We start from the raw sequence: 13,929 nt of genomic DNA on the forward strand, positions 1-13,929 counted from the left end.
ATTTTGATCACACTGGATATGTCCTTGGCTCCAATCAGCCTGATTTCAAGCTTATACATGTTTTAAACTCAAAAGAGCTACTTCAAGTTCAAAGATCAGAATAGTTGGAATACTACAATAAAATTGGAAGGATCCTTTCAAACTTGAACAAAACTTTTTTAAATTGAATTTTTTTGGATACACCTAATAAAAAGCAATATATTATAAAAGGAGAGGCATAGGAGCCATGGTGGCATAGTGGCAGTGGTGGGTTCCGGATCCCATTGGAACCGGTACAATTGCAACGGGGCCCGGCATCCTCCACATGAATGAGTGCAGCGTGCGCACACACACAGCATGCACATGCATCCTACCCTCCAGTGACAGCTCCGCAAGTATCCGCGATGCTCCAGGTGCTTGGCGGAGCATCGCGCATGCACTGTATGTGGCCAAAGAATTTAAAGACAGGTAAGGATGATGGACGGGTGGGTGGGCCCTCCGGAGCAGCGTACCGGAATGGTACCCAGTGCTCCAAGCATGCACCAGTATGCCCGTCCCAGGGCATATCACCTGCAACCCCCCACTGCGCAGTGGTTGGAATGCAGTATTGCAGGCTAATTCTGCCGACTGCCATGTGTTTGATTCTGACCAGCTCAAGGATGACTCAGCCGTTCATCTTTCTGAGGTTGGTAAAATGAGGACCTGGAATAGAGATGTTTGATCCTATGGTTGAATTGCAAATGCATCATCAAAAGTATCTGCTCTTGGTTACGTTTCTTTTTTTTTTTTTACAGAACTGAGTGGCATCCAAATCACTGGGGATTTCTGAGAATTGAAGTTCACATGTCTGGAAGATCTTCAGTTAGAGAAGTCTATAAATGCTTTTTCTCCTAGGCTTATTTGGATCAGCTATTAGCATTCTGCAACAGAAAAAGTATCTCGTAGGAAAGGGAAATTCAGCAGAAAAAGAATAGGCAACAAAGGAGTAAGCAATCTCTTTGTTTAACATTTCTACAAGAAATTTCCCCTTCAAAGATGCCTTTTAATAAAATATAGCGGGAATTTGTTATATTCATGCATTCTGTAGATGATTCTTCATAAAAGAATGTGGAGGAATGATTGCAAAGAGAAGAGAAGAATGGGAAGAAAAAATAGAAATCAAAGGAAGGAAAGCTCTGTGTTGAGGAGAATGGATGAGAGACTGGAGAATAGACCCGCAGTAAGAGAAAAGAGCACAGAGCAGCAAAGAGGGCTGGGGAAAAGTTGTTTTCTTCCTTTATAAAAAGATGAAACAATTATGTTACCACAAAAATACTTTTCCACAATTAATATGATGATATATTTCGGCTGAATTAATTAAAAATAAATAAAAAGCAATTATTTAAATTATTTCAGTTGCGCATCCTTGCCTAATCTCTGTGCAATCTTTTTTGTAAAATAAGCTCATCTTCCCCTGAGGCCACTTGGCTTCATCAGCTCTTGGCAATTCAGCCTCTAGAGGTTTTGAAGTTTCTGAACAGGCTATGGAATCCCCAAGTAAAGAAAGATATAGGGTCTCACCTGAGATTGTGAATGTAGAAAACTGTGGGTGTGTGAACATGATTTTATCAAGCCTCCAGATTGTAGTTAAACGTTATCTCTAAATTGGAGAATGCTTCAAGAGTTAGCTTCCTACTGGCACGAATGTGTGGAGTACAATAAATATAATGCAGAAAATATTCTGGTATTCTGGTCTTTACAACTGTGACTACAGTCTTTGAAACAATTACAATTCTGGCAGTGTGGGGCTGTATAATTTTGATTCATTGCCTGGTATCTTATTACAGTTCTTCAATCAATGTTGTGACCAGAACCTCTGGGATGGAGAAAAGAAACAACTGATATCCCTACATCAGTGTATAGTACTTTAGAAACAAGTAGCTTGATTTCTGAAAACTATTCAATTGCCTTTATGTCACATTGTCTAAAATATGCTATGAGCAATAAATGTAAATTTATTCATTTAAAAAATCCATATCCATTAAGCAATTTACAAATATTTATTTATAATAAAAGCAAAACCAACTCTTAGCTAAATTTAAAAAAACCTAGAAAACAAAAAAAATGCTTGAATTAAAAATTAATATTTTTTAATTTCCCTGTTAGAATTCTAAATTTTAACAGGGAAAGGGTCACCTCAACTCTACCAGGATGTTGTTACATAACATAGGCCCTACCACAGTAAAGCGAGATGGGAGAAGCAGATCATCCATCCAATTAGAACTCAAAATGTTGCCTGCCCTTTCTATTGCCACCAGCAATTGTTTCCACCAGGAGGCAAAACAGCTCCTGTCCTCCAATGGGGCTATCAAAGCAAGCTTGGATTAAACATCTATCTGGCATATATGACACAATGTTTCTACAAATAGAAGTTTGTGTGTCAATAAGTACTAATTCCAAGCCACTTACACAACTTTCTCTCAACTTGAGCTTTCCATGTATATTATATTATAACTTTTGCTGGACACAGTTAATCTTCTGAAAATTTCCCTAACCTAGAAGACTGAGAAATTGGATGAATAATTTCCCTACATTTGGCTAAGATTTGCACTTATTTCCAACATATTCTAGCAACTCTGCATGCTGATCATTTGCCTTCAACCCATCTGATGCAGACAGTTCATTCTCTCACCTGGATGTCCAAGTTCAGCTGTTCCCATAAATCATCATGCAAGGCTGACACCTCAGCTTCCAGATTATCATATTCCATAGTGCTGTTGGCCAGTGCCTGTGGGGATTTGCAAACAGTCTCATCAAGATACGAATGCCTGACTAGATCCCTGTAGTGCAGAAAAACTAATTAGCATATGAACACTAACTGTTCAACCATCTGTTTGGATCACAGCCTTCAAAACTTCACAGGAGAGACAAAGATTTCCATTCCTAAAAACACTTGCTTTTTTTGTATTAAATGTTTTATTCATTTTCATTTTCAATTTTGTACATTCACTTATATACTGGATATTTGCAATAATAATAATATAATAGTAAGAAAAAAAAAAAAACCCCAACCTAAACACAACTCATATCGCTTTCATACACCCCTTCTTCTCCCCCTCCAACTTTCCTTTCTCCCTCCAACGATCACCCCTCCTACTTCCCTTTCCCCTCCTATCTTCCTTTCTCGCCTTCCTCACCCTCCTTCCCCTCTCATCCTCCTTACATTCCCCTCTTCCTCCCTCCTTACTTCTCCCTCTTCCTTTCCTCTACTTCTCACTATGGTGCATTTCTCTATTCCTTACGCCAAAAAGAAAAAAGAAAGGAAAAAAGCAATAAGAAAAAAAAAGAGAAAAATAAAAAGAAAAGATAAGGAACAACAGTATACAAGTGTATTCTTCTTATTCTATATATTGAAACTATATCTCCACCCACCCACCCACCCCAATGAACCCCCCTCCCTAACCCCCTCCGACTTCCCAGGTCACACACCCGGCACAGTTCAGTACCATTCACCTTCAAAATATCTTATTAACAATAATAAAAAGAACACTCCGAAAAAGAAAAAAAAACAAAAAGAAAAAAGTAAATAAAAAAAAATTGAAAAATCTTTTGCATTATGCTCAGCCTCCCATCATTCTTAAAATTTAAACAGTGTGAATCATTCCATTTATATTTTGTCCTCGTCCCTTACTTCTTTGATATTTACCCCCATCTTCCTGTAGACTCTCCAGATAGCCTTTCTTAACCTTATATTCAAATATTAGTTTATACAAAAATCAATTTATCTTCATACTTTCGCTACTCATCTTCCTATCCTTCGTTTCACGTCTCCATTCCTCCCAAGCCCAAATTGCATAAGATTAGGATCTCGCTCTTCACTTTAAAATCCTGAGCTTTTTATGTTATACTTCAAACATGTAAATTCGTAAAATGTGTGCCCAAAATCCATACCAGTTCGTTCAATCCCAAGATCCCTTCATCAATATTCCGCTCCACCTTCCTTTCTGCCCCAGTCTTCCCAACTCCATTCATCCCAAACCGCAATTCAAATAAATCTTAGTCCCCGCTTTCCTCACAGAAAACACTTCATGCGCAGTTTGGATTGAAATTCAAATAAGTCTTGTAAAAGTCCCGTATAATATCTGTCTAGAATAAGCAATGCTTCTTTCCATTCCTCATCAGTACACAGCTTTACCATTTCATACCAAACAGAAATCCTAAAGTTTTAATCAGTCCAAAAGCTTAGAAAGTATTTTAAAGACGTCGCTGGGTCTATATTCTTTGCTCTTCTGCCCTTTCGGAAAGAAAAGGCAACCCTCTGCCTTATAACCACGTGTCCCGCTGCTTTGAAAATATGACTAAATCCTCAGTTTCCGCTCTTCTGCCTCTCCAGTAGGGGGAGAACAACTCCCTCCTTCTTGTAACCAAGTGACTTGCTGCTTATCTTTCCTTCACCTTGTCCTTCCGCGCTTCCGAGTGAGTCAAGAAGCCCCGCCTTCAGAGTTTTATAATAAAAGTCCCGAGCTTCCGAAACAGAATTAATACGAAATCTTTGATTTTCAAATGTAACTGTGATTCCAACTGGAGCTTCCCATTTATACTTTATTTGACGATTTCTAAGTTCTTGGGTTAAAAAAGTATAGCCTCTCCTTGCTTGCAGCATCTGAAGCGGGATATCTTTAAAGACGAACAAATCGTGGCCATCGATTCGGAGCCTGCTATCATAAAACTTTTGTGAGATCGCATTTCTGGATTCTCTTGTGAAAAAATATATAATTATGTCTCTTGGAAGCTGTCGTTGCTCTGCTACATGCGAATTTTGGCGATAGATTTTTCGAATGTTCCAATCAAAATTAAGTCCCGCCACTTGGCTGAAAGCTTCTACAAAAGTCTGTTTCAAATTTTCTCCTTTCTTTTCAGGCAGTCCTCTGACTCTTATTGCAAACGCCTTTCTGTTATAATTTATCATTGTAAGTTGTGTTTGATTATTAATAATCTCTTGTTGTAAAGCTTGAATATTAGAAGTCAAATTAAAATTAGCCCCCTCCAAAGTTTCCAATTTCGTCTCCATTTCTTCAATATAATCTGTTAAAGTAGACGTGACTTCAAACATATTCACATTTATTTGGGCAATTTTGGTCTGTATTTTATCGCATAAATCCAACACAAATTCTTTAATTTCTTTTCTAAAGTCATTAATTATTTGAAAGAGAAGCTCCTGTGTCAAAGAATCTCCAGTAGATGGCGTAGGAGACAAAGGCAGCGATTTGGTAACAAGTTCTTTAAGCACGAGGGGGGAGGATTTTTTTGCCTGTTTAGACCTGGGAGACATTATAGATAAAATCTGAGAGTAGACAGATAAACAGTGTCTTCAGCTGGTCAGTTCTCAATAAATTATTTGTAGATTTTGCTCATTAATGAGTAGCGGTCTCCGGGGAAATAAAGCCAGTTAATTACGTCATCAATCACCAACACAGTAAAAACGCCATTTTGTATCCCAATTGCGCAGAGAAGTTCAAAGGAAGAACAAGGCTGGTGTTTAGATAGTTAAAAAAAAAAACACATCACAGAAGTGAGACCCGCTCGTATTATCTTAAAAACAATTTATCATTGTCCTGAGTGTGGGAGTCGGCTGTCTAAGGCTGCAAAAAGGCAGCTGCGAAGAACTGGCTGGAGATAAGAGCTCAGTTACGCTGGATCTATTCTCTGTTCGCAGCCCAAAAAAAAAGGAAAAGGGCTGTGAACTACGAATAAATCCTAACACCTACTTGCTTTTAAAAGACTCATTACAAGTCTTCAGGGGTAGGGAAGCAAGGCTAGCATCTTGCATGTTTCTCGAGTTTAGTTGTTTGGATGATGTTGTTGTTTCTTCATTCTTGAAAACAAAGAGCAGCCTTTTTTATTTAGGAAACCCTGAATATAGTTTTGGGGAGACCAAATTGATGGCATACAATTTGGATGTTTTGATCCCCCAAATGTGATTTTGCAACTTGCCCTTGTGTTGGGCTTTATGTCTTCATTTCTTCCCTCCACCCCCCGCCGCCCCTTTTATAGGAAAAAAAAAAGACTGAAGAGATGTATTGCACAATGCTAAACGATCAAAACATTATTCTTTTCAATTCTAGCATTTCCTGGCAGCACCAGCATTGGCAAAGCAAGAAGAACAGAGTCCCCATTCAAGCTCAGCTGGAAGCACCTGGTTTTCACAACAGCTAATGCTGCTGGAGAAGCAGTGAAGGCTGCAAAGCTGAGAAGACCAAAGCCCCTACTAATCTCCATGCCAGCTAGATATGACCAGAGGCTCAACAATTCCATCTGTACGCTTCCATTGGTATAACTGTGAATGATATTGAATGATGGGATAAATCAAAGATAATGATGAATAGACACATTACCCTTTCCCTTAGATCAGTGTTTCTCAACCTTGGCATTTTAACATGTGTAATGGGGAATTCTGGAAGTCCCTACATCTTAAATGGTTACAGTTGGGAAACACTGCCTTAGATAGTACTAAGTTCCTGAAGGTTTCTCGGTACTTGGGATCTCTTTGTGACCATAGAAAATGGAATGCTTTCAATGCAGAAGACTTCTTAGATTACCGTGCTGGCTTGGGACAGTTCCACCCGAATATTGATCAACTGATTCTGAAGAGACTCCTTTTTGTGCAGCAGCTTTTCAGGGTAGGCTGGCTGACTCCCAAACATCTCTAGTTCCTGGTGTGTCCCCATCAGTGCACTCTCTAGACTCTCCTAGTGATGAAATGAGCACAAGGAAATGCATGCTTGTTAATAAAGGCAGGTGATTCAGAAGCAAATTCAAGACTTGAAATTGGTTGTGTTTTCTAGCTAAGAGGCTCTTTCTGGACTAGAATTCAGGTGGTCAGCAACTTACAACCACCTCTTTAGTGACTGTTTGAAGTTACAATGGCACTGGAAAAAGTGACTTTTGATCATTTTTCATACGACCATTGCAGCATACCCATGGCCATGTGATCAAAATTTGGATGCTTGGCAACTGGCATGTATTTACAGTATGATGGTTGCAATGCCTCAGGGTTTTATGATCACCTTTTGCGAACAAAGTCAACCAGGAAGCCAGATTCACTTAGCAACTGTGCAGTGGTGGGATTCATTTTTTTTTACTACTGGTTCCGTGGGCATGACTTTGTGGGCATGGCAGGGGAAGGATACTGCAAAATCCCCATTCCCTCCCCACTCTCAAAATTTCCGCTACCGGTTCTCCAGAACCTGTCCGAACCGGCTGAATACCACCTCTGCAACTGTGTTACTAACTCAACAACAACAGTGGTTCACTTAACAACTATGGCAAGAAAGATTGTAAAATGGAGCAAAATTCACTTAACAACTGTTTTGATAATCAGTGGAAATTTTGAGTTCAATTGCGGTCATAACTCAAGGACTGTGTGTGTGTGTGTGTGTGTGTGTATTCTCTCTCTATATATATATGTTTGCACTGCTTCTAAGATTTGGAATCTCACATTGTTTCTAAAATGTATGTCTGTGGATTTATTTCTATTTCTATTATTTTGAAAATTATTAAATTTAATTGAACGTTTCTCATGTTCCGGGGTAGAAATCTAGTAAATTTATGAGAAAAATAAAGCTGAACTTTATAAATTTCTTGGATAAAGACTTCTTAAGCATTTATATACAGAAACATGCCTATATATCAGGCTCTGAAGGAGAATACAGTAGTTTATAAAGCCTTGAGAATTTAAGAGTCTACAATCAATATTTCTGCAATAAATTTTATATTAGGGCCAGGTCAATGTAATCCCAAGCTTTCTCCCAATTCCAATTCCCAAAGTCACATGAGTTGGTAACTGAATCTTGCTTCAACCCTGGCAGTGAGACAGTAAATTAACTGAGGGGCAGAAATCAGGCAACGTAGAAAAATAGTTCTGATGTTTTTTCAGTATCTGTCAACTGAGGCAGTTATCTCAATCCACCTATAGTTAGGCTGGCTGTAATAATCCACGTTGTAACCTACTCTAGTATGCTGGGAGCTGCAAAAATGTTTATTCATTTGTACCTCTGGGTATTTTATTATACACACTGATCCCAAAAGAATTTGCTGTAAAAAAATTGTAAATTGAAATTGTTCATTTATATTATGACTTGGATTCCATGGTTAGAACAGTTATATATAAGCAGTTGTGCCCAAAGACTCAAAGAACTTGGATGTATTTTAACAGATCTCTTTGAAAGAGGTGGTAATCAGCCCTTGTTAAAGAAACTTAACTCAGAAGTGTGCCAGATAGTTCCATTTCTGGTTCAGCCTATGCTAAGAGTAGTTACTGTTTTGTCATATTGCAATTATTTCAAATTTCTATTTTGCATTTTCCACAAAACTGCTGTGGAAAATTATTTGTAATATTAGCTGAACTATTAACAATACACAGATGACATTTTTTCATTTAACACAGCTGACATGGTAAATGTTCTAAAACACACAGCATAATTGCCTGGATGAAAATCAAGAAACCAAACTCAGTCCAGATTGAGATCGGAAATATTATTTGGGGTGGTTGCAATTATTTGTTCCAGTATACGTTATAGCCCTTCTGAGAGTTTGGGAAAGCAGTTTGGAGTGTTCTTGAAACTCAGTGGTAGTTTAATCATCTCATAAAATCACCCTCCTTTGAAATAGATAGCCAATGCTCAATTGTACCTGCTCTGATAAACTTCTGATTAAATTATTGTAACGTGTTTTGCACAGCTCCTTTGAAGATGGAAACTTTAGTTATCCCAACACAGATTTTTTAGGAAATGAATTGGGACAGTTCAATTCAGACATAAGAAATCAATGCTTCATCAGCAATTCAAAGAGCTGATACATGGCTTGGGTCCAGATACTTATAGGAATACCTCTCTCCCAATAGGTATTACTACAAGCATTCTGGTTACTTTAAGAGTCTCTCTTTCAGGTGTCCCTGCCAAAATGAAGCCAGGCAAATAGCTTTGAGGGATGGGATAGAGCAACTCAGTTATGGGCTCCTTATTACAAAATGTCTTTCCTGGAAATCATACCTGGTGCTTCTATTTGATGGCTCAATTTTTTACTGCCTGCACTGTATGAAAATGGTTTATATCTACTTATTTGAAGAACATTTGTCTTTAACATTTGCTATTTTTTATTATTTACTTTGTCATTTATTACTGTTATTTTGGTTTATAGTTTTGTAATCTACTAGAATCTTCATAACTTGGCAGATTTAAAATATTTATAACACTTTGCAAAATTACATTTTAATATTTCAGTCTCCTAGCTTCAGGGAACTGGAAATACTTCTGTTAAATGTAACCACTGCCTAGAAGATGAAATCTTTTTAGTCATGCTATGAAAAAACTTCTGCGAAATGAGTTTCATTCATAGAGGTTGAAAGCAGCTTGTGTGTACTGCAACATTTTTGTGTGTGATTCATGTCTTTTACCTTTTCTGCTCGAAGCTGCTGTACCAGTCTTTCCTGTTCTCTTATCACCTTGTTTTGTTCACAGAGTTTTCCTAGAAGCTTCTGCCATGTGAAAAAGAGAGAAATAAAATATGAAGTCCATAGAAAACGTCAAGAATGAGAAATATAAACTTTCAGCTGCTTTGATGGAGATCAGTTAGACCCTACCAGAGGCCTGGTCTCAGTTCCTGAATTCCAAATCCATGCAAGAGAAAATGCGAACAATTAAACCAGCATGGAGACATGTGCATTGAGTAGATGGAAGAGATACAAAAGGAAAAAAGACCGCACAAGATTTTGATGGAGGATGATCAAGAGCCTTTATAGCCTTGCAGTTCTATTAGCGGAAAAGATGGATTATCTAAAGATATGAATGGAAAGAAAGAAACCCCCACGAACCTCAGGGAAGCAGGGTAGACAGTGGTAACAGGATGGGGGATGGATTGAGTAGGCAGATGACAGTGAGGAAGAGTGGTTCTTACATCTGTGTGTTGCTCATTTATCTTGTAGGTGTGCAGCGGTCTCTCTATATGCTTCAGGGAAATGAGACACCTGAAAAAATAAAACAGGTCATTGCTGCTCTCTCTGCCTTGATGTTGTCATAATAAGCCCCTGAGGAAATCCAAGCCTGCTACTATTTATTGGATCTCTCCACCTTTACATATACATAAGTATACAGATACATTATCAGATTGTACAACTCTATTAGATTTTCCATGAAGCCTTTCTCAAAAGCAACACATAAAAAGAAAAAAAGACATATTACCATGCATGATAATTGTCATCCCCCCACATCTAACCAAAGATATTGCTGTCTTTGAAAACAGTTCTACTTTGTCAAGGAAAGAAAATGAAAGCTCTTTTGCTTTCAACATAGGAAGAATAGTCAGGGTTCTAACAAAATGTTGCTTTTTTATATAATGGTGTGCAACTATCAGGCAATTACACACATTATGAGATAAAGCCATAGTTTACCTTATTACTACATCTATATTTGTAAAGAGAATTACAAAGAGAATTTAGGATGATTATGGGAAGAAAAGTTACTTAAAATTATCATAGCTACTATGGTGCACAAGAGTTATTCTACACAGATACTGATACATCTCATAGTTAATATACAAAGCAAGAATGAAGCACAAAAAGCCAAGAAGATTGTTTGATGGGATTGTAGGCCTAATAAAAAATTGTTATGAATATACACTGCCTTGCATAAGCCTTCCTGGGTATATGCTTCATATGCTAGGCAGAAGCCAATATGATGAAAATAGCTGATAAATAGATTGTTATGTTCCTGACTTGTTAGAAACAGATTGCTCAGGATAATATGACTTTTAGCTAGATTTAGTTGGATTAATAAGAATGTTCAATGAGAGCAGAAAAAAGACTAGTGTTAGTTTAATTTGAGAACCTGTACTTAATTACAATAATGTAAACTTTGTAGAATGAATTGTATCCCCAATTTAATTGCTGATTTTCAAACCTGCAAACGACTGGACAATATTTTTCAAGTGGAGATGCTTTATATAACAGCCAGATCTAAATTTATAAGCAAACCAATACAATGCAATACAGACAAATTAAGGAGGTGATTTTTGAATACTGCCTTTTTGGTCTATGTTTTCATAAGCAACCCAAATTTTGTGGGTTTTCTCCTCTCTGGAAAAATGAAGTTGTCAAATGCACTTATTCCCAGTTGTATGAACAAGTATGAGAGGAGACTACAGATTACAGCAGGATCTGCAGGGAGAGTCAAAATCCTCAAGATGATGGATGTGGTGTTGCAATTAATCTGGGCTCTTTTCTATGGACATCTCTATGCATGTCCAAGCATTGAGGCTTTTATCACAACCCCCTACCTGCTGTCTTGTAGATTCTCTCTCTGTGGAGACCCATGACCAACAAGTAGCAATACAGGAAACCTCACATACACCACTACATCAGAATCCATGTTTATTGCTATGAAGCTCTGCTCCATTATGGCCTTACTACACAACGTTTCTCCTATCCAGTAAGTCCAACTCTAGGGCACAGTGTCCCTCTCCATTTTTTTAGTCAAAGAAGCCGGCGTTATCCAAAGGACAATTTCCATGGTCATGTGGCAGCATAATAGAGGTAGGTTGCTCCCAGTTTTACAATTGGTTTGCTTTGTGCGTACATGCACAATTCATTGAAAATTGTTCTTTGTGCCTGTGCAGAACAATTTACAGTGAACTGCACACGGATGCACACTACTAAACAACATGCAGCAACGGCAGCAGCAACCAGGGAACTGATTTGGGGGCATGGCCAGCCTGGGTTCTGCAACCCAGGCCAAAATACCACTACTGGTTCAGCTGAACTGGGCCGAACTGGGAGCAACCCACCTCTGCAGCATAACTATATGTTGAGGCACTCAAAACACTGTTACTTCCCACTGAAGTGGTGCCTATTATTTATTTTCATTTACATGCTTTCAAAGTGCTAGGTGGAAGAAGCAAGTAACAGGAGCTCACCCTGTCGCATGGCACTCAAGTCTCAAACCTGGACTGTCATCTTTTCAGCTAACAAGCTCAGCATCTTTAACCGCTGAGCCATCGCACCCCCTTGGCCTAATCACACACTTTGCAGGAACTGATTAGAATGTACTTCCCTAATGGACAAGGAGCTTCTGGGGAAAAAAGCCCCATCCACAAACATAATGCATCATGCTTTATTTAACTATTACAACATCTTAAACATATTTCTTTACTAATTGTAATACATTTAATATACCGTATTTTCACGACATAAGGCGCACCGGATTATAAGCCGCAGTATCAGTTAACGTTAATTTTTCAAACTTTTTTCATATATAAAGTGCACCAGGTTATAAGCCGCACGTTTTTTTTTGCAACATTTTCCCCCCCTGCCTGCATTCCGTTTCCTAGCCTGCCTGGCCACTCGTTCATTTCGTTTCCCCCGCTGCCTGCATTCCGTTTCCTAGCCTGCCTGGCCACTCGGTCATTTCATTTCCCGCCCTGCCTGCATTCCGTTTCCTAGCCTGCCTGGCCAACTCGTTCATTTCATTTCCCCCCCTGCCTGCATTAGGGAAAGAGGAGGTGTGGGACAGATCGTGGGATCGCTGGTTTCTGAGCTTGATGGGCAAGGATTCTCCACCCCACCACCTCTTAGGGAAAGAGGAGGTGTGGGACAGATCATGGATCGCTGGTTTCTGAGCTTGATGGGCAAGGATTCTCCACCCCACCACCTCTTAGGGAAAGAGGAGGTGTGGGACAGATCGTGGGATCGCTGGTTTCTGAGCTTGATGGGCAAGGATTCTCCACCCCACCACCTCTTAGGGAAGAGGAGGTGGGGACAGATCATGGGATCACTGTTTTCTGAGCTTGGTGAGCAAGGATCCACTATCTTACTAGTTTATTTTTCTTTATGTACACTGGTCACCTTACCAAGGACGTGTGCGGCTTCACGTTTGAGCGTACTAAGTAAAATCGGGAGGGAGAGACCCAAGGGACGTGTGCCTGCTTCAAGTTTGAGCGTACTAAGTAAATCGGGAGGAGAGACCCAAGGGACGTGTGCGAGCTTCATGTTTGAGCGTAAAATTGGGAGGGAGAGATTTTTGATCTTTTTCCATATATAAAGCGCACCGGGTTATAAGCCGCACTGCCGTTTTTTTATCAAATTTTAGGATTTTCAGTGCGGCTTATAGTCGTGAAAATACGGTAATTACAAAATAATTTCACATGCACTGGAATCTAAAAAAGTCACTGCTTGTCTATATAAATGAAATGTCTTGGTCTGTAGTATTTTCCCATATTTTTATGAAGGTTAAGCAACATAATAATAACTATTTTAGAAAGACATTTGAAAACCATCTTAAGGTTCTCCAGTGCAAGAGAAGAGGCCAGAGAACAGCAACATATAGCCCTCAAGGATTCATGACCTACTTTCAGAACCTTTAGCCAGAGACCAATGCAGTCTTCTAAGAAGAGCTACATGCCTCTTCACAAGCCTCGTATCTTGGAAGAGGAAACAAAAAGTCCCTCCCTCAAAGGGGTATAAGAAAGATCAAATGTGCCATCTCCTTTTCCCTATAGTTTTGCTTCAGTTCATCCACCATTATTTCATTACTTTGAAATAATGCAGCTGTTAACAGAAACAAGGCATCCTGCCCCTGGGCTTATAATAATGTCTCACCAAATATACAATAATCCACTTTCTCGTATAATAAACAGAACTCAGACTGCTCCAAACATATTCCATCTAGCCAGCAATGTTCATAAGCAATGTTCATCTGCTATTTTCCTTATATAGTGGTGCAAAGTCATAAAATATATATTTTAGTGCTAAAAGTGACAAAACAAGCATTGAAGCCAAAGACAGAGATTGATGGTAGATGGCTGGCTGTAATTGGGAGGAATGCAGCTTTAATTATTCTGTTGTTGACTTTGTTGCTCAATACAAAATGAACAATGCCAAGCCTACAAAAACAGAATCTCTACAAAAATCTAAGACAACTC

The 13,929-nt window shown here is 38.8% G+C and overlaps 1 protein-coding gene across 1 annotated transcript in view; it reads right to left on the reverse strand.

Annotated features, from left to right (window-relative positions):
• PLEKHA6 (pleckstrin homology domain containing A6) overlaps window positions 1-13,929 on the reverse strand; it is a 129,816-nt gene that overhangs the window by 20,993 nt on the left and 94,894 nt on the right. The window contains 5 exon segments of the mRNA XM_032218571.1: window positions 2,651-2,746; window positions 6,558-6,707; window positions 9,413-9,493; window positions 9,913-9,948; window positions 9,950-9,982. Of these exon segments, the coding sequence (XP_032074462.1) occupies window positions 2,651-2,746; window positions 6,558-6,707; window positions 9,413-9,493; window positions 9,913-9,948; window positions 9,950-9,982 (396 nt within the window).

This window comes from Thamnophis elegans, chromosome 5, assembly GCF_009769535.1.
Source record: "Thamnophis elegans isolate rThaEle1 chromosome 5, rThaEle1.pri, whole genome shotgun sequence".
NCBI lineage: Eukaryota > Metazoa > Chordata > Lepidosauria > Squamata > Colubridae > Thamnophis > Thamnophis elegans.